The following is a 21900-nucleotide window of genomic DNA, read 5'->3' as shown; positions in this document are numbered from 1 at the left end:
AAATACTGATATATTTTATCTAGTATATGCATTATGAACTGTTTATGTACGACTCATTATAAATTCAATATGTGTTTTAGTGTGTTATTAATCAAATTATGGAATTTAAGTCAAATCGGGGAAGGTGGTTTGATAGCTAGCGCCCTTTAAACAAATATTTAATTGTTAATGTCCTTAAATTATTTTACACTTTTCTGTGCAAACACGGATGCAATTTACCAGTTTCGATAGAATCACATGATTTGTATTAAATTTCTATTTCCTTTATTTCGATTATTAAATAATTAGCATTTAGTTTCAATTTCCTTTATTACAATTATTGAATTATGGTTTGTCTCTGTGGCTGTTCGCTATAAAACTGGTAAAGTAATTATTTTCATTATATTTCATTAGTGTTTACATTATGGAATATACTGCACACTTTATTGTTGTCTTACAATTACAGAATTAAAGCTCAATTAACAGTAATGTATGGGATTCATCGTATCGAATATCAAATTAATAAACCAGATGTATGATGTAATTTTCTCAAGTAACGCCATGAGCACAATTACAACCATAACATTTTTAGTATAAATAAAAAAACAAAGGATATTGGGTATAATTCCTTGACAGAACATGCATTGCAAAAGAAAAAGAACTCCGCTTTTATTTTTGTTCTTAATATCAGAGTCACAATAAGACCTTCAACATTGGGCCAATAAAAAAACTGCCATCGTATGGAAGGGAATATCCGCCGTAACTGTCAAATGTCAAGACAAAGATAATTAAAGGCTTGTAGATATACATTTATACCTAGGTGATTGTTGAATATTACTGATTGATTGTTGCATCCCTAACCTCCAATGGAAACTATTATATGTATATTCAGGGGATTCAAATGAACCATAACAATCAATGAAAGAAAATATATGAAAAATACACTGTCTGTGAACCACATAAAATCAATAATTATCGCATAAGGTTATTTTTTATTCATATGATGCAATTACCAGTATTTTAATAGATTATATAGTGTGCATTCAAGCCATGTGTCGTTTTGTTTTGAAGGTCATCAAGTTTTTGTGTATTTTTCAGCAAGATTAAAACACCAGGCAGTATGAAGCAAGTTTTGTTTTTTAATGTATTTCATATGCTTTCTTTGTTCAGTGTTGCGTGTTATGAACAAAACATTGTACCAGCAAAGATTGAAAAAAATTGTAAATGTAAATATTTTTATCAACATGAAGAATTACACATAAACTGTTCTTATAAAGACTTGGAAGTTGTTCCGAGTACACCATCTAACACGGTTTATCTCTACCTTCGACATAATTTTATCAAAAGAATACCCAATAAAATCTTTGACAATTTGGAGATGCTTGTTTTACTAGACCTATCATTCAACATAATCATAAAATTGAATGAAGATTCATTCGCAGGACTTCATAATCTGCGGTTTCTTGATCTCAATAGTAATTTACGACAGCGTTATCGTTCTAGTTTAATGTTACCAAGAAATGTATTTAAACATTTAGTCAATCTTACTTTATTGGATCTATCTTACAATAACATAAGGTCAATTCATCAATACGCATTTAATGGACTTGTGGAACTGCAGCACCTTAAATTCAACAGTAATGAGTTAGGGAAAATACCAAATGGCACATTCCAATACACACCAAATCTCGTTATTCTTGAGTTAGTTTATAACTCAATATATAATGTAACCAAAGGAATGTTCACTGGACTTGGAAATCTGCATCAACTTTATCTCAAAGGCAACTACATGCGCAGTATTCAAAACAATGCGTTCCAGTCGTTAATCAATCTAATTGAATTGAATTTATCTTTTAATTTGTTACATTCAGTAAATAGGCTAATGTTTGCTGGACTTCCAAAGTTGCGTCATCTGTATTTAGGCTTCAATAATATAAACAAGATATCAAATCAAACCTTTGAAAATTTGACAGATCTTAGATTACTAGATCTAGCCAATAACATGCTACAGTCACTAAATGAAAAGACTTTTACAGGACTTAAAAACCTTCAAGTTCTCAGACTCAACAACAATAACCTGAGGTATACTACGGAATGGCTGCCTCCAGGATGTTTTAAAGCGTTAGAGTCACTCAGACATCTTTCGATTCAAATGAATAATCCACGAAATGAAATCGATACTTTTATTCTTCCAGATGAGACAATTAAAGATTTAAAAATGTTGGAAAACCTTACGTTAGATGCTAATGCTAATGACGAAAGAATTCTAGGTATAGGATTTTCTTCCTTAAATAATCTTTCTTCGCTAACTTTCAGTGGTGTCTGTAAATTTTCTTTACATAATGACACATTTAGATATACACCACATTTAACTCATTTCAGAAGTATAGATTCCAACATTTTGTTAATACAGGCTGGTACGTTTTCATTTCTAACAAAGCTAAAGTTCGTGCAACTAGATTTCGTATGCTTCTCCCATTTTAAGCGTCATAAAGCGATCGACATCATTTTAAGTTTATCGGCGACACCAATTGAAATCTTAAAATTGAGTAATGTTGATTTAGGACTTTTGTTTTTCCCATGGAAAGCTGTGAATAATTTATTACTTGACATGCCAATACGTGAAGTTCATATCACAAACAATGATAATTGTTTCGGCGGAAGGTCATCTTTTCCTATAGAAAGCTTCATACCAGCACCGGTCAGCTTACAACTTCTCGATTTAAGTAACAATGGTATAGATCAAATCAGTCTCAATTTGACTTTTGTCATAATCCTGAACTTGTCAGGAAATGGGCTCGGTCAGTATTTAGAGAAAAATAGCTACTCAATGAACGTAGACAGTAGACTTCAGTATATATGTCTTTCCAACAATTCAATCGTACTACTTTTTTCTAAACTGTTCGTGAACCAGGCAAAATTACGAACTATCGATTTAAGTTTTAATAAGCTTGCAGATGTGAATTTTGATTTGTCTCACCTAAAAGATTTAGAGATTTTGAATTTGTCAGGTAATACCATACGATATTTGAACGAAGGATCAATGAAAAACATTGACAGACTATTTGAGATTAATAAAAGTATAAAAGTTGACTTTAGCAACAACACTTTTCTATGTGATTGCCGTAGTATCCGTTTTTTAAATTGGACATGGAAGAGCCGTCATCGTTTTCTTGACTTTCATACTTACACATGCTGGTTTGATAATGGAACCAGTCTGGAATTAAACTTACTTAGGAAAGGAATTCTGTTCGATCTGCTGCGGGACTGTTTGAATTATTCAATTTCGATCATTATCACATGTTCTGCTTTGTTCGTTTTCATATTGATTTTAGTTATAATTGCCATTCACAGACACAGACAAAAACTCCGATTCATGTTTTATTCAGTGAGAGGTCGACTTCACTTTTTATATTATAAAGTAAAGTTTAAGAACCGGTTTCGGTCTACAAAACATAAGTCCGGAAATAAGCTGGATTATATCTATGATGCCTTTGTGTCATACTCAGATGAAGATCGAGCATTTGTACTGAATGATTGCATTGAAAATCTTGAAAACGACGGAAATTTGAAGTTATGTGTTCATCACCGTGATTTTGTTCCAGGAGAAGACATATCAGATAACATTATACATGCAATAGAAAGCAGTCGAAAGACAGTTTGTATAATTACAAGATCTTTTCTACAATCGTATTACTGTATGTTTGAATACAACATGGCCAGAATGGAAAGTATTCACTCAAGAAATGGGAAAAATGTTCTTTTTCTTGTATTTTATGAACAATTGCTACCAGAGGAGTTGCCATTGGTTTTATATGAAGTTATTCAGAAACAAACTTATATTGAATTCCCGAATGACGAACATGGAAATAGGATTTTCTGGGAAAAAATGAAAGATGGTGTATCTGCTTGAGTATCTTGGTGGCTATAATGGAAAACAGAAATTCGAATGAAAAACACGGAAATAGGATTTCCTGGTGAAAACACTAATGGCATCATTGCTTAGGCATCTTGTCAGAAAAAAAACAAGAACAGATATTTAAAATACATGGATATCCGAATAAATAGAATATGTAAGGAAAAAACGAGAGAAAAAACTGTTCCTTATCAGAAACATTTTTGGCAACAAAACAGAATTCCGAGATAAATACAACATACAAGTGATAACATACATGCTAGTTTAATTTATCTTTCTTATTTTCTTTCGATCACCAAAAGCATATTATAAAAAGCAAGTCTTATTTAAAACAAATTCATTTAAATCAAGAATTTGTATATAATACACTATACAAATCCTTGTTTAAATGAACTACAAGTGTTGAAATCTGTGAATTGGGGAAATATGAATGATGTTGAAATCGAATATACTATAGATGTACGATAAATAGCTAATAGAATATAGATAAATAATGACAATATAGATTGTATAATATAACAAAAAAAATTACAAAACCGATAATACTTAACATTTTAATTGTACAAGTTCTATGTAAATAGTTACTTAGACAATTTTTCATACACACTGAGTTGAATGGTATCAAATAGGAAAACATTTTCGTATCCTCTTTTGCAATAATATCTATTGAGCTTATCACTAACCTAAATGGTTTGTAGTAGGCTAATAACTGTTTCAGGAAATAAAGTAAAATACATAAAAGGATATTAAAAACAGTTTAATGTAAAAAGATTTAATGTGTTATCTTCATTTGTCAACAACATAATGGTTGAGGTACAATGTTTAAAGAGTTCAAATTAGAGAAAACAGTAGTTTAAAGATTAACAAATCGTATAAACTAAATAAATTATATAAATCAAGGTTAAAAAAACCTGACATCCAATAGTTGTGATACTCTTGACGAAATCATACATCTATAAAACAAAACTTTTGACAAAATTTAGACGCAAACATGACAATTTATAAATCTAAATTTTTAAAAACATTTTTTTTTACCGTGGGTAATATCTACTAGTCTCCTGTTTTTTTCAATATTGGAAAGACGTGTACCATAAAAGGCGTAAGTATGCATGATTTAACCGTTATCACAACACTATGATTGCTATGCATTTAAGACTATGATCTTATGTTATCTTATGTTTTTATTCTTTATGTTTTTTATAACTTAAATTGTGTTTGTATTGATATTTGTATTTTTTTATTTGAACAACAAGTACTTTAGGGGACCATCTTTGTGAGCTGTTATGAATGTTGTAATATGGACATGTACAGATGCTGCCAAACATCAACATTGTTTTATATATTTATTCTAAGTTTTGTTTTGTTTCTTTCTCAAAAATACAGGTCATATTTTGTTGAAAGGTACTTTTCTAATTTAAAATTGTATATGTAGTGTACAAGTTGCGATTTTGTACAGGTTATAACATGTACAAAACATTTGTACATGTTATAACTTGTATAATGCAAAAATACAAGTTAAAACATGTACAAAAGTACCTCATACATGTTATAACCTCTACTAAATATTGCTTAAAATGGTTTTAACGTGTGCAAAATTTAAGATAAATCTTACTGAAGTAAATAATACATTTAAATTCACCAATGCATAAAGAACAACAATAAATAGGCAAGACCGTGTTTTTTTTCTGTAGAGGACAATGATCACAAAGTTTAAGAAATGTATGTTTCATGGCTTATGCTGGCAAAATGTGTTTTCATGTAATTGTATGTTTTATGCAGTCCATCATGGCTTAAATAAGTGTGACACTATTTACTAAAAGCTTGCATTTCCCCGATGACAATTACATCAGATAGACGTAACTAAATTCTGCCAAAAAGTTTAATAAAAATGCCTAATAATTCTGAGTAAAACTCCTGCCTCACGTTTTATAGCACGCAAAGACTAAAACAATGTCTTACATGCTTACTCTGTAAAAGCAAGAGAGAGCTGAAATAGTTTTCATCGGACCATGCGTCATTATCAATATCTTTGAAACTACTCTTCAACATTTTTGGCCTTCAGCATGACTTATGTAAATTTATAACTCTATTTGTTTTATAAAACTATAAGATCTTTGCACGAGACAAATTTCATTTTGATGTTTTAAATATATATCCTCTACTTTGAAAGCATGTATTTGTGGCTTTTGGATGTTGTCTGCTCCATGGGCGGGTTGTTGTCTTTTATACTTACCCTTCCAGAGCACCTGAGACCACCCCTAGTTTTTGGTGGGGTTCTTGTGGTTTATTCTGTGGTTTTCTATGTTGTGTCATGTGTACTATTGTTAGTCTGTTTGTCTTTTTCATTATTAGCCATGGCGTTGTCAGTTTGTTTTAGATTTATGAGTTTGACTGTCCCTTTGGTATCTTTCGTCCCTCTTTTAGACACATACCCCATTTTCATTCCCAATTTTATTTGTAGACACATCTATCCTGGCCATCCTCTTATGTCCTCTTATGTCTTTTAGTGTCAACTAGATTGAAAGTATTTTACTATTGCCTTCAAAGTGGACACTCACAATTATAATTCATCAAATAAAGATATGTCCATAGATAGTCATAAGAGGATCATAAAAAATATCGTATGACAGGTCTTAGGAATGCTTCGTAATACCGATCCCTGGACATTAACTGTATCAAAAAAGGAAAAAACACACAAACATGAAGATATAATAAAAAAAAGTTATAAAAATATTGAGGTTAATAACATCTATTGCGATAATAGAATCATATCCCTTTTTTCGATTTTTTACAAGTTAAAACCATTTTTAAGCAATATTTTGTACAAGTTATAACATGTATGAGGTACTTTTGTACATGTTATAACTTGTATTTTTGCATTATACAAGTTATAACATGTACAATATTTCTATACAGATTATAACCTGTACAAAATCGCAACTTGTACACGACATATATATAGTTCGCATTCAAATGAACTAATGTGTTCTAACCACATACTTATTGTATATAGTTATCAAAAGTACCAGGATTATAATTTAGTACGTCGGACGCACATTTCGTGTACCAAAGACTCATCAGTGACGCTCATATAAAAATACATTTGTAAAATGTATTTATAAACCCAAACATGTACAAAATTTAAGAGCATAGGGGATCCAAAATTCAAAAAAGTTGTTTCCAAACACGGCTAATGTAACCTATGCCTGGGATAAGAAATGTAAATATTATTAATAACATACCAATGCACATGAATGGGCTAAAGATGAATTTTTCAAAAAACTAAGTATTTTCTTTTCCAAGGAGTAGATTACCTTAGTCGTATTTGGCACAACGTTTTGGAATTTTGCTCAATCCTCAATGCTCTTCAACTTTGTATTTGTTTGGCTTTTTAACTGTTTTGATCTGAGCATCACTGATGAGTCTTATGTAGACGAAACGCGCGTCTGGCGTAGTAAAACTATAATCCTGGTACCTTTGATAACTATTGTTGACAAGATAAGATTTGCAAAATAATCAGCTATATGCATATATCGTTTGAAGGGACATGCAGTAGTAGCTGTAAACTAGATGTGTCAAATCAATAAGTTGAAAAGTCTGCAATTTATATAACACATGTGGACACAAATATAATGGTAGTCTCACAAATCAAAATTCAGGTCAAAATCTGGAGGCGTATGGAAAAAAAATCTGAATAATTGTGATTTTCTACAATTTTTAAAAAGTCCAAAGCCTATAAATCGTCTAAAATTAGCGGAGCGAAACGAAACTTAAACTTGATCTTTAACTCATTATGGTTAACTCACATACCAAAAAACAGATGAATATCTGATGGCGTTTAGAAAAAAAAATCCGTATAATGGTTTGTTGCGGAATGACATAATGACGGAATTACGTAAAACTACATGGCACCGATAAGTTCGTTGCGGGGCCATAAAAATGAACCGTTAAAAATCCAAGATTGCAATTGATATCGTGTAACATTGGCATTTATAAATCGAGAGATATAGCTGACAGACCAAGGCACTAAGCGATCGACCTATTCATTATTATGACCGTAGAAGTTTTAACAAGATAATCTAAATTGTTCTTCTTCAAATTATTGATAGAACAGATTTTATTTAAGGAATAAATATTTTCTTCTTATTTGACAATAATGAGAGCTAGTAACCTCTAAACTATTGTATTGTCATATTCTTTGGTTTTATTAATTATATATTAAGTTCACATGCACACAAATAAAAAAGCCAATGGTATACAAACACCAAATACAGAAGGTAAAATACACATCAACATGGTTAGTCTATTCTTATAGTGGAGCGGCGAATGTTAAAAAAGTCGCTTAGTTAACGAGTTTAAATTACCTAAATACCTCATGGGATTTAAATGGCTTAAAATGTCTATCGATTATTCAACTTCTGAAAAATGTTTGTCGTCAAAATAAAATGTGGTACAAATGACGTTAAAAATAGACTTAACTGACGTTACCCAACTTGCATCGTATACCATACTGTTGATTCGGTACTCATATTTCATATCAAACACGTTCTAAAAAATAATTTGTGAACGAAATTGGTAAATATAGTTATTCTTGAACTTCATACAATTTAAGAGCATTTTTAAATAGTCCTATATGGAGAGCACAATGCATCTGAAAATGGTTGAAAATAACAGTGAAAAATCATCGTTTTTCACCTAGCATTATTTGCATGTGCAGTATAATGTATTTTAAAGGCGCAACAATAAAGCCGTCGTTTAATACTTCAATCGACTCGATTTACTTTTTGCAGTAAATTTCTTATGAGATAAATATTTGGCTAAATATCGGCTTTTTATTGAGATTTGTAGTCCGAATATTTGTCACAAATTTACCGACATTGATGTGGTTTCTATTTATAGTCTAACATTCAGCAATTTTTCGAAGGTTGATTGTAGTCGTTTTCAAGCATATTTCGTGTTCATTTTGTAATTTCCGAAGCTTTGTGATTAATTTATATTGTTTGGTATTGTTGTGTATTAGAATTTGTTGAATTCAACGGGAAAAGTGAATATCATTGTAGGGTTTGTTTGGTTTTCAGGTGTGTTTGATTTGTTTCTTATTTCATCAAATGGACAATTTATCAGTCTCATTAAAACTAGTCCCTCCGAATGCCAAATAAGGAGAGTGGAAGTTGGTGTTGACAATTGCATTATCTGAAATTCTGTTGATGATGAAAATTTGATAACATCAACGCAATCTGGAAGAAAAAGCCTGATAAATGCTGCAGGAAAGAGACGTGATGATTTGTTCAGTTTTTTTGTAATGAGTTCTGCAATGAAATATCTAGTAAATTATCCGTATTTAGGTACCATAGATCATGTTTTAAAAGCTACACAAGTAAACATAATTTAAAAGCAGTAGCATGTTCTTCAGCTGAAAAGGAAACACCAGATATAAATTACGATTTATCTAATTATTTGGTGCCTGGAAATTATGATCACCCTATCGATACTTCAAAGTGTATTATTTGCAGCAAAATGTCACATAAAAGGGTGAAAACATTACATACCATTTCATCCGCTGAACGGTTATTCAATCTTAAAGATGCTGCTGAAATGATTAATCGAATAGAGAAAGAGAATTTGCTCAATAAAGCAGTGTATCATGCAGCATGTCTGACTACATACTTGGCATATAGACCACAATCAAATGATAAATCAGCGTATGATTTGGCATTTGAAAGAGTGGTTGAAATAATAGACAGAGACCTCATTTGTGACAAAAAGTCTCTTCTTTTGTCATCACTCTTGACAATGTACCAGTCTTTTTTACCTGATAAAATAAGTACGACCTACTGTAATTCCTCCAAGCTTAAAGCTAAACATGAGAAGCACTACAAGGATGCAATTGTATTTTTTGCTCAACAAGGACAAGGTAAATCTAGTATTGTATTTGCTAGCGATATTTCCATTGGCGACGCTGTTAAGGCAGCTAATAGCATCAAAGCAGAATTAGAATTGCTTGAGATAAAAGCCGACTTGAGTATATGTAGCTCCACCAAAACCAATGAACGAACCGATATGCATGTACTCTATGCAGCCGCCTCAATATTAAGACAAAACATGGAAAATGTATACATTTCTGGAGATTATTATCCTGCAAATAACGAAGCATCATTGGAAATGTCAGAAGCAATGTTGCCAACTAGTTTGATAAGTTTTATCACTTGGCTTCTTGACAATAAGTCCTTTGAAACATTTTCTTCAGTATCAAGGGATATTTCGCATGATATTCGAAGAAAATGTGCTGCTCTCGCAGAGTGCCTGGTGTCAAATTGTAGTAACATAATTACTCAATTTAGTCTTGGTCTTGCAGTACAGTTATATCATGAGTTTGGATCAAAGTCTTTGATTGAAAATTTAAATGTACATGGTTTCTGTGTCAAGTATGACGAGGCTCGGAGGTTTTTGACTAGTGTTGCGAATGCTGAAATAACAAAAATACAAGGTGGTTGTTATGTCCCGTCCGGTATAGCTAACTGTGGTTCCTTAATCCAAGAAGGTGTGGACAATATTGACATTAATACCGAAACCATTGACGGAAAAAACACATTTCACTCGATGGCGCGTGCTATATTTCAAAATTCAGTTCTACATGGAACATTCGGATTTAATACCCGACAACGGTTTGAACAGAAACAGGACAAAGCATTAGTCTATGACGAAAAAGTATCCTCGCTGATGCAGTGCTTATCCTTTACGAAACCAAAAATGAGGGGCGAACCGTTGCGACGTCAAAATGCACTGGAACTATTAAACAGTAGCACAGATCCAATCGGTCAGACTCCAGATTTGTTATGGGTTATTCGTAGAATAATATGCAGAGAGGGATCTGTTTTGCCACATGAATTGTCTAGTAATTGTACCGAACAACTTGTTCCATTTTGGTCTGGTTTCTTCAGCACACTTGCTGACTTCAAACCAGATAGAACAATTGTTGCTTATGGTCCTATAATTGACAATAAACCAAGCGACATGGCCACTGTATTTACTGCAATGCACAATTGTCAGAATTTGGTGACTACGTTGGGTCAAAAACATGCAATTCAGACAATGGATCAGCAGCTATGTGCAGTTGCTCAACAAGTCAAATGGTCCCTAAAAGACAAATTTGCTGATCATATAATTAGACTCGGTGGTTTCCATGCCCTGTCTTGTTTTATTGCGGCAGTGAGGAAATTATGGTCGGAGGCCGGTCTGAAAGACTTGCTTGTTGACTCTGGTGTCTATGCAGGAACAACTGCAGAGCAAATGCTTAGCGGCAAACAGTTCAACAGGGCAGTTCGTGGGTTAACCCTTGTCTATGAAGCATTGATGCATGTTTTTTTTTCTCAGGTTTTCCAATATTGTGATTTAGAGGATCGATTGACTGATGTACCAAAACATTTGTGGAGCAGGATGAAAGAGGCCAATTTACAGTTTGGATGTTCTGGTAACAGTCAGCCTGTTGATAATCTTACTGAAACATTTACGCAGTATGTGACTCCTGTTTTAACAGAGTATATTGGTTCTGCCAGTGAAAAATCACCAACTTTTAAATATTGGTTAATGCTGTTGCATGCCATCCAACTAATATTACACAATATAAGAGTAGAACGTGAAGGGCATTGGCAACTGCATTTGTATACCATTTCTAAAATGCTACCATACTTTTTTTTTATCACCAATCGTACTAACTATTCACGATGGGCACCTGTTTACCTTCTTGATATGTTAGAGTTACCACCAGAGGTTCAGCAGCATTTTGACAATGGTGAATTCACCATTCGGCAGGTGTCTGGGAGATACAAAGGGATTTGGAAGATATGGCCGTGGAAAAAACTGTGATCAAGGATTCAAAAGGTAGTGGGGGTATAGCAAACATTGCTGGACAGAAGTCTGCGTTAATCATATGGTCATTATTTCGTCATATCGTTGCTGATTTTTCCAGTACAATGCGCGTTCGATCAGGTATCAAGTCCAATGCGGATCACGTGCATGGGTAAACTCAAAAAGCTGCCATGAAACGCGACGAGGAGCATCTAAGGACGTTAATAAATCATCTAACAGAACGCATGACTAATCCATTTGATATCAGTTTACACCCTGAATGCTTGATAAACATTTCCACGGGCATGCATGTGTCACCAGAAATTCAGAAATCCCTTCTAACTGCGATCGAAACAGGTGATAAAAATCTCCGATCCTTTGTAAACAACGCATTGTCAATCGATGGAAAGTCTAGTTTCTATAGTCCCTTGTCGCGGTCTAATCTAAAAACATTTGCCGACATGTCCAAGAAAACCCCGTTTCGTTCTCGTACAGGAGACACTCTGCACATTCATGTTGACCCAGAGCTTGTGTTTCGAAGAGCCTTAACATTAAGTAGCTCACGTGATGACGTCTCTCTTCAAAAGATCATGGAGCATCCCATTGGCCCAGTCCCAACTTCAATTTTTCATGATGACGGATCAATGAGAAAACCGATTAAAGCTGAGTTGCTCCACAAGCTCGAGGAAACTGCTTCGTCTGTTCCAGTGCTTCCTGATTTTGATAAGTCAAAAACAGTGTTTATTAGAGATGGAATGGCTATTGTTCAAACATTTCATGTGAAAAAAAGTACAACTTTCGGTGACCTGGCTAATGACTATGTTGCCAGGGCTCTATCCAATTACCATCATAGTGAAACTGTGATTGATGTTTTTGACAGGTACGACGTATTACTCTCAGTCAAATCTAGTGAAAGAGAACGAAGGTCGTCAAAAACAGGATATTCAGGACTATACCAGGTCATTGAAAGTCGACTTGTGCCAGACTGGACACGATTTTTGTCTGTCTCTCAAAACAAAAAATCCTTTTTACATTTCCTTGGTGAATATGTTACATCAAATGTAAATACTAAATTTGATTGCCGTTTCCAAACGCTTTGTACATGGCTGGTTGTTTTACTGATCCGGAAATTGCAAAAAAAACTGACACACAGTAGTGTTATAAGTAGTCCGACATTGCGGTGTAACCATGAAGAAGCAGATACCAGAATGATTTTTCATGCTTTTCACGCGGATGGAATGTTTGTTGGGAAAGACGTCAAGGGTAGAATTGTTATAAAATCAGATGATACTGATGTTCTTGTTCTGACTGTTTTCTACCCAATGCTTAAAAATACAAAAGAATTATGGGTTCAAACTGGTTCAATAGGTAGCTTGAAGGATAATAGACGTTCTATACCAGTTCACGACATTGTTTCGTCTATTGAACCAGTTGTCACCGGTATTCTGCCGGTCGTTCATGCTCTAAGTGGGTGTGATTCCACTTTTCCAAGTGATTTCCAAGTTTTTTTGGAATCGGTAAAAAGTCGATATTCAACCTCCTGAGATTAAAACCAAGCCGTTTCGGTAATCTTGTAGCGTTAACACACAATGATGTTGGTAGTGCGGTAGTTGCTGCTTTATACGACTCAAAGTACAAATTTAAGAAATGTCACAACGATTTAAATTTGCTGAGACATCAGTTGGCTATCAATAAAGATAAAAGTCTTATAAAGCTTCCGCCATGTGAATCCGTATTTAAACAACACGTACTGCGTGCAATCTGGCAAAGCAAAGTTTGGGTGTTGGCAAATTTGGCCAACCCAAATAATGGCTCCCCATGTGCTTTTTGTTGTAAAACTGCACAAAATGACAGGTTAGAGCCAATTTTTCTTTGAAGGACATATGGCATCAGACTTTCTACAAGATCTTATTTGTTCGTGTAAGGGGGAAAAGCATGCCAGGAAGCATGTGTTTGCAAGGAGCAGGGTCTTCCCTGCACTGATTTATGTTTTTGCCAAAATGTAGGAAGTTGTAATAATGTCCAGTCAGTATCCGCTGACATAGCTGATGACACAGATGAAATATCATGAAAATAGTTCTTGTTACAATATTTGATAGTTTTATTTTGGTTTGTTATGGGTATTTTTCCACGTTTCATTTTTTATAAAATTAAACTCATCATAGATACTAGTACCAAAATTAACGTTTATGTTTTAATGTTTGAATGATTTCTACAAAATGCTTGCTTTCATTGTGTAGTTTACCACTCCAATACCTATATTATATCAAAAGGTATCTTGTATTGAGAAAGTCCATTTAAGGAAAACTCAGTGACATGTCTAATCCTTCAAAACTGAAAGGAAATTTAGCACGGCTGCACATTTTTATTGTTTTATTTATAAACTATGCATTTCGGATAAAGTATTTAAGAAATGATTTTTGTCGAGGTGAAATATCAAGGTTATTTTGCTACTGGTTTTAATTAGACTTTAAAATTAGTATACCACGGACTACCTTCAAAAAAGTTCGATATAACGTTGTTTTGACGTCAAGTCCAAATAAAAAAAAACAAAGTTGTATGAACTAACATTGATACATATAAATACTCATTTAATTTATTGAATAGATTATTAATTTTGAAAAATATCAATGGTATTGTTTCTCGAGATGAAAATAGGATTTTTTAAGTGATGACCTTTGACCTTGATTTTCGGCATAATGGTACCAGCTTTCATATTGACGACACATATTTTCAAAAAGTACACGATTTCAGCTTTGTAACGAGCTATTAAAAGTCCATGAGGTATTTAGGTAATTTAAATTTCTGAAATTGTCCGCTCCGCCGCTCCACTATTAGATGTTTACAAAACAATGAGTTGAAACATTTGCAAGAAGGCACTAAATCATGTAACTATACATAGTATTGATACCTTTGGTACTCGAGGCATATGCAATATTGAAAAAGGGGTTAAGACAAAAAATCTTATATTTCTGAATGTCAGAAACAAATAGACACAAACACGCATATTTTGCAGCTATATGTTCAAATCCCTTTTGTTACTTTGCAAATAAATTAGGTTTAAACTAAGCTGTCTAAAAATATTTGTTTATTTGCAATGTTTGACTTGCATTTTTCTGAGTAACGTACGCACTTAGTGATATTTTTCGACGTAAACTAATTGAACATCGGTCATAAATACATTATAATTTACTTTAATTAAAACTAATGTGTATATACTTGTTATTCCCATAAGAAGGTATCATCAGACCCATATGTTGGCCACTGTTGAATTTGTCAAGTTTTTAAAATATTTTTTTCATGCATAACCAGGTTCATATAATCTGATCATTTAAGTGTAAAATGTTACTTGTGATGTTATTATGATGTCATCAATATCTTGAAATTGACATAATTTACTCAAAATAGGAATAAAATAATTTTCGCAAAATGGAAATATGATAATTTACGCAAAATGGGAATGTAGTTGAATTGTATGCGATTGTCTTTCAGTCTAGAGATTGAGGCAGCTATACAACCATGTTTATCTACGATTTTCGACATAAGTGAATATACGTATCAAATCACTAATATGACAGTTGTTTTCCATACGTTTGATGTGTTCAACCGTTTGATTTTGTAATTAAAAAGGGACTTTCCGTTTAAAATTCCCTCCTATGATTACTTCTCCCTTATTTGCAATACAAAAACAAGTATTCTTTACATTTTGATGGATGTACACTTTGCTACAGACTTTTAATATGATGCAAAATTGAGGAATTTTTTGTGTATTAAATTGAAAATTTTGACAAATCTAACACTTCAGAAAAATAGATAGAAAAAAATCTCATCAAAGAGGGACGAAAGATACCAGAAGGACAGTCAAACATCGAAAATAACCGACAACGCCATGGCTAAAAATGAAAAAGACAAACGACCATCTATAATACACATGACACAACATAGAAAACTAAAGAATAAACACACGAGCCCCATCAAATATACCGTTTAATTTTGTACTCTCGACATGCCTTTCGTAAAAAGAAAAGCCTCCTTAGTGACGCTCGAATCACCAGTTAAAACACACGTATGTCTACCCTTCATCTTTAAAAGATGTATCTGTGGAGAAAAAGACTCTACAAACAAGTTGTAGTGGTGGAAGAATATTATCATGCTGATTAATAAACCCATCATAGATACTAGGATTAAATTTTGTATTTGTAAATTGAATTTCTCGATAAACTAACACGGTTTGAGAAAATAAGACAACAGTTTTTGCATTCTCTCTTTAGAAATATTAATATTATTTATTTATCATTATTATTATTATCCTAAATTGTTTGTAATCGGCTAATAGCTATTTGAGAAAAAAAAGTAGAATTCATAAATGGATACTAAGGAATCCTCATTGTAAAGAATGTTTATATTTACTTATGAAAAAAATATAATGGTAAAATTGAGAATGGAAATAGGGAATGTATCAAAGAGACAACAACCCGACCATAGAAAAAAACAACAGCAGAAGGTCACCAAAAGGTCTACAATGTAACGAGAAACTCCTACACCCGGAGGCGTTCTTCAGCTTGCGAATAAGAAAAGTTTTGTATTCTCTCTTTAGAAATACTATTTATTTATCATTATCATGATTCTTATGGTTTGTAATCGGCTAATAGCTATTTGAGAAAAAAAGTAGAATTCATAAATGGATACTAAGGAAACCTTATTGTAAAAAATGTTTATATTTACTTATGAAAAAAATATAATGGTAAAATTGAGAATGGAAATGGGGAATGTATCAAAGAGACAACAATTCGACCATAGAAAAAAACAACAGCAGAAGGTCACCAAAAGGTCTACAATGTAACGAGAAATTCCCGCACCCGGAGGCGTCCTTCAGCTGGTCCCTAAACAGATATATACTAGTTCAGTGATAATGAACGCCATACTAATTTCCAAATTGTACACAAGAAACTAAAATTAAAATTATACAAGACTAACAAAGACCAGAGGCTCCTGGCTTGGGATAGGCGTAAAATGCGGCAGGGTTAAACATGTTTATGATATCTCAACCCTCCCCCTATACCTCTAGACAATGTAGAAAAGTAAACGCATAACAATACGTACACTTAAAATTAAATTCAAGAGAAGTCCGAGTCTGATGTCAGAAGATGTAACCAAAGAAAAAAAAACAAAATGACAGTTATACATAAATAACAACGACTACTATGAATATCAGGCACAATCCTTTCCGTTAGGGGTTTGGTATCATACCATCATAACATGAGGAAAACATAACCCGTGTCATGCCAACAACTGGTTTGTGAATAAATGTGTTTAGTTCCGATGCGAAGACCCTATAAGTGAATCAATTGTAACGTCAACATATGCAATCTTTAATGACCTGACAACAGTATCGTAACTATATCCCTTCTTAATAAGTCTATTTACAGGTTTTGTTAGTTTAATGATGTTTGAAAGATTCAAATTAGAGACAAACGTAGTTTGCCGATTTACAAATCAAACAACCAGTCTAAATAATACAAATCAGAGTGACAAACAATCCAAAGAATTCGTCTGAACTCCAAAAGTTATATATATTTATATATTTTTTAGAGAGCAAACCGCTTAACCTAGCCAATATCTACCGGGACGGACCCCGGTCTTTCTATAATGGAAATTACAATTGGTATTTTCTCTTTGTACAATTTTGTAATTAATTCAAACACTGCCTGTAAAATTGGGATATGTATAGAATTTGAATAAAATTTCTTTATAACTTATACAATGATTTAATATATGAATTTTGTTATAAAAAACATTGATACACAATATAGAAATTTAATTTAATGACCCCACAACAAACCTTTTAATGATTTTTAAAATACATAAATAGTTCTGCATAAATTGTTTCAGCATGTGAATACATTATGGCATTATGAGTCTTTTCCTTTTTAAAGTTTACAGTATGAGAGGTGTTTCAAAATCAGTATCGTCTTAGTTGTCACACAGGCTAATTTCTATTATACGATCAGAATTGCCACAGAGGACATTTTTTGTTATATCTAACAGAGTTGTCTTTTGGGCCAATTTCTACGGTACTATATCAAAATATATACTAGCATGCATGTATTAAAAACATTTATGTTTCCCTCTGGGTATTCTAGAAATGTTTGAATAAGGTATATTACATAGTCATTGAAAACAAACTATGTTGTGTGTATCAATGCTTTAATTTGCAATAACTAAATCCAACCTATAAATTATTATTCAAGTTATAAGCGAATTCGAGTCGAACTGCAAATAATTTTTTTTTTTTTTTTAATTTTGGATTTTGTACAAAATACAATTTGTACAAAACCAATATCAAAATACAAATAACAATTTGTACAATATGATAACTTGTACTTAACATATACATGTATGGTATGATATTTAGAATATTTACATTTGCAAAAAACGATTAATGGCACAAACCCCAGAACTGTAATAACAAGATAGTCATGAATCAAAGAGAAGTCTTTAAGCTGAAATTCTGTGTTGGAATTTGGTATGCTTTAACATTTTTGTTGTAACCTTTTATAAAATCTTGTTGTATTTTTGGCCAGTTGTTTATTATATCTTTTGTTATTGTAACCAATTGGTAATATCGACAGTGTTTATTCATATGGCTAAAAACTGTTTATTTACTTTCAAAAGCATTTCGAAGTATGCGTCATCTTTGTAATTAGCATATGTAGGAAAGACAAAGGGGTTATAAACAGGTATATCGAATATCTTAAAGTTTGATGCAAATAAAAACTAGTATACATGTTCAGCTGTGTGAAAATAATTTCTTTATCTTCAAAGTTTTACTTTGATTTTGCTGTGGAACATACACATTTCGAGCCTAAATAAATTTTCATCATAGACATGAAAATAGGACAGATCGACTTGATAGTTCCAAATTTGTTGATAGTTATCAAAGGTAACAGGCTTAAACTTTAATGCCAGATGCGCGTTTCGTCTAGTAAATCAGTGATGTACAGACCAAAATAGTTAGAAACCTGATTTATATATAGACAACAGAAATTAATTTGCATGTATCATAAAAAGCAAAATAAAAAAAATATTGATCTTCGAGGAAAATTTAAAAAAAAAAGGAAAGAACCTAAACAAATGGCATAATTAAAAGCTCAAACATATCAAATGAATGGATAACAACTGCCATATCACTTTCCTGGAACAGGCATTTTCTTATGTAAAAAATGGTGGATTAAACCTGGGTTTTAAGCTAGCTTAACCTATCACGTGTATGGCAGTCGTATCAAAATCCCTGATACCAGCCTTGCATTTTATAATGATAGATAGCAGATATGTTCCTACGCTTATGTCATAACTACAATCCTGTCCCCTTTTCACGAATGTAACATACCGAATCGAATTGTTACTGGGTTTGTACTAACATGAGCAACATGACCGGTGTCACAGGTATAGCAGGATCTGCTAGTTTTTGTTGGGATTCGTATTGCTTAGTCTGTAGTTTTCTATGTTGTGTTATATGTACTATTTTTGTCTGTTTGTGTTTTTCTTTTTAGGCATTGGGTTGACAGGTAATTTTTCATTGATTTATTATTATTTTGAATGTTCTAGTGTTCTAATGTTCTATTTTTAGAGATAGAAACATGGAAAAAAATGAACTATATATTGCTTGATACACGAATTCGTGAACTTCATATAACAAACAAAGACAGATGTGTCCCCAAGACGTCAATCTTTCCCATCGAAAAAGTTTTACCAGCACCAGTCAGTTTGCAAAGACTTGATTTAAGAAGCAATGGTATACTTCAAATCGGTCTCAATTTGACTTATGTTATATTCTTGGACTTGTCAAACAATAAACTCGGTGGATTTAAGAGGAATATAGCTACGCGATGAACGGAATAAGCAGACTTGAGTATATATGTCTCTCTAATAATTTAATCAAACACCTAATTTCTAAACTTTTCATAAACCAGCCGAGATTACGAATTACAGATTTAAGTGTTAATAAGCTTACAAATGTGAGTTTTGAATTTATTCATTTAGTAGATTTAGAAACTTTGAATTTATCCAGTAATACCATACGATATTTGGATGACGGATCATTGAGAAACATTCACAGACTTCTCCAGATAAGTAAAAGTATAAAGATTGACCTTAGCAACAACACGTTTCAATGTAACTGTTACAGTATCCCCTTTTAAACTGGACGTGGGGGAACCATCATCGTTTGATTAACTTTCATACGTACAAATGCAGGTTTGCCAATGGAAGCATTTTGGATTTAAATTCAGATGAAGCAAGAATTATAGATATACAGCGAGACTGTTAATAGTAATATTAGCTATTATCGATATTCACAGACACAGACAGAAAGTCCGATTTATGTTGTACACATTTAGAGGTAGACTTAACTTCTTATATTATAAAACAAAGTTTAGGAAAAAGTAAAATCACAAAAATACTGAACTCAGAGGAAAATCAATTCGGAAAGTCCATAATCAAATGGCAAAATCAAATAACAAAACGCATTAAAAAGAATGGACAAGAACTGTCATATTCCTGACTTAGTACAGGCATTTTCAAATGTAGAAAATGTGAACCGGTTTCGTTTTACAAAACACTCAGAAAACAATTTGGATTATATCTATGATGCCTTTGTGTCATATTCAGATGACGATTGTGAATTTGTATTGAATGAGTGCATTGAAAATCTTGAAAACGATGGAAATTAAAAGTTATGTTTGCATCATCGGGATTTTGTTCCGTGACACGATATAACAGTTATCAGCAATAACCGCAACCAGATATTAATAAAAAGTAACCCGTATTTAGAACATGATAAAATAATTTATTAGGAACGATATTTGTTTTTAAAATATGCCCTTTCATAGAAAAAATAAAATATTACCTCTGAGAATGAATATACCTTTCACACAAAATAAATGTAAAATCACAAAAATACTGATCTTTGAGGAAAATTCAAAGCGGAAAATTAAATGGCAAAATCAATAGTTCAAACGCATCAAACGAATGCAAAACTACTGTCAAAATCATACTTGGTAAATGCATTTTGTTAGATAACAGAATGTGTGACTTTGAAATTTTCCCTCGATCATAAAAAACATATTACTATAATATATGGATTATTAAAACATTATATTTTCATCTTGCATTTGTCGTAGAACGTGCAGTGATAACTACGACAATATCAGTTGGTCAAGAGGTTGCAATGTTGGCAATGTAAATAAACCCTTTCCTCCATAATGACGCCTTTTGACGCCACCCCCTTGCTCCATAATGACGCCTTTTGACGCCTGTGTAGTACCTCAGTTGAAACACTTTGACTACAAAGTGTCTGCAGTTGACTTAATAAAATTTGTATCCAATATGAACAGGAATATCATAGGAATACCTGACTTCAATTTATTTGATGAAATAGTTATTTTTCGCAATGCCTTAATACTTTAAAGCATATGTTCAGCATTTTATCAAAAAAATCCTATGCGAATCAAGTATGCAAAAAACAAAATTCAATGGAGAAAAGGGTTAACTGTTTCGAAACTATATTGATTTTAGAAATCATTATGAAATTATGAGTGATGTGTCTTGGACTATTATCTTATCTTGTTAAACGATTTCCTATTATTAATTCTACCTTATATTCAATGTATATAATTTATCATGTTATACTGTTATGATGTCTGCTTTAAAACAATGTCTATAAAATCATGCTCTTTCATAGCATAATGATAAAAGAGTATTAGTATAAACGGGTTAAATCAAAATATACCAGCTTTAATAAGCATTTTATATGACTTTAAATGTTTACTTCTGTTCTATGAATAACAAACAAATATTACCTTGTAAACATCAAAGGAATGCAAATCCAATTCCATCATCAGGTGGGGTCCTCCTTCCTTGGCTGTTTCGGCGCTATTCCACAACAACCTCCAGAGGTGTGCCGGCTCAGGTGATCAATCTGAACCTGGAACTGGATGGCCTACACGGCTCCGATGTCTCAGCTGATGTCATTGCTGTTCTTCTGTAACTGAATGCTGTTCTATATATCTGATATCTGTCCATTATATACACAATAAATGTTCATTGTTCTATCACTTTGCACTTTTCCACACTTCGTCTCTTTTCCTCCAAATCCA

The 21900-nt window shown here is 32.6% G+C and overlaps 1 protein-coding gene across 1 annotated transcript; it reads left to right on the top strand.

Annotated features, from left to right (window-relative positions):
* The first annotated feature begins 1357 nt into the window (after window positions 1-1357).
* On the top strand, window positions 1358-11761 carry LOC134726644 (leucine-rich repeat-containing protein 15-like). Its single transcript, XM_063591055.1, has 4 exons — window positions 1358-2249; window positions 3489-3637; window positions 7217-7229; window positions 11640-11761. The coding sequence occupies exons 1-4, from the start codon at window positions 1358-1360 to the stop codon at window positions 11759-11761; spliced, it is 1176 nt and encodes a 391-aa protein (XP_063447125.1).
* Window positions 11762-21900: the final 10139 nt, after the last annotated feature.

Source organism: Mytilus trossulus, chromosome 7, assembly GCF_036588685.1.
Source record: "Mytilus trossulus isolate FHL-02 chromosome 7, PNRI_Mtr1.1.1.hap1, whole genome shotgun sequence".
Classification (NCBI taxonomy): domain Eukaryota; kingdom Metazoa; phylum Mollusca; class Bivalvia; order Mytilida; family Mytilidae; genus Mytilus; species Mytilus trossulus.
Note: the sequence above shows the minus strand (reverse complement) of the source record. Positions and strands in the feature narration are given on the sequence as shown.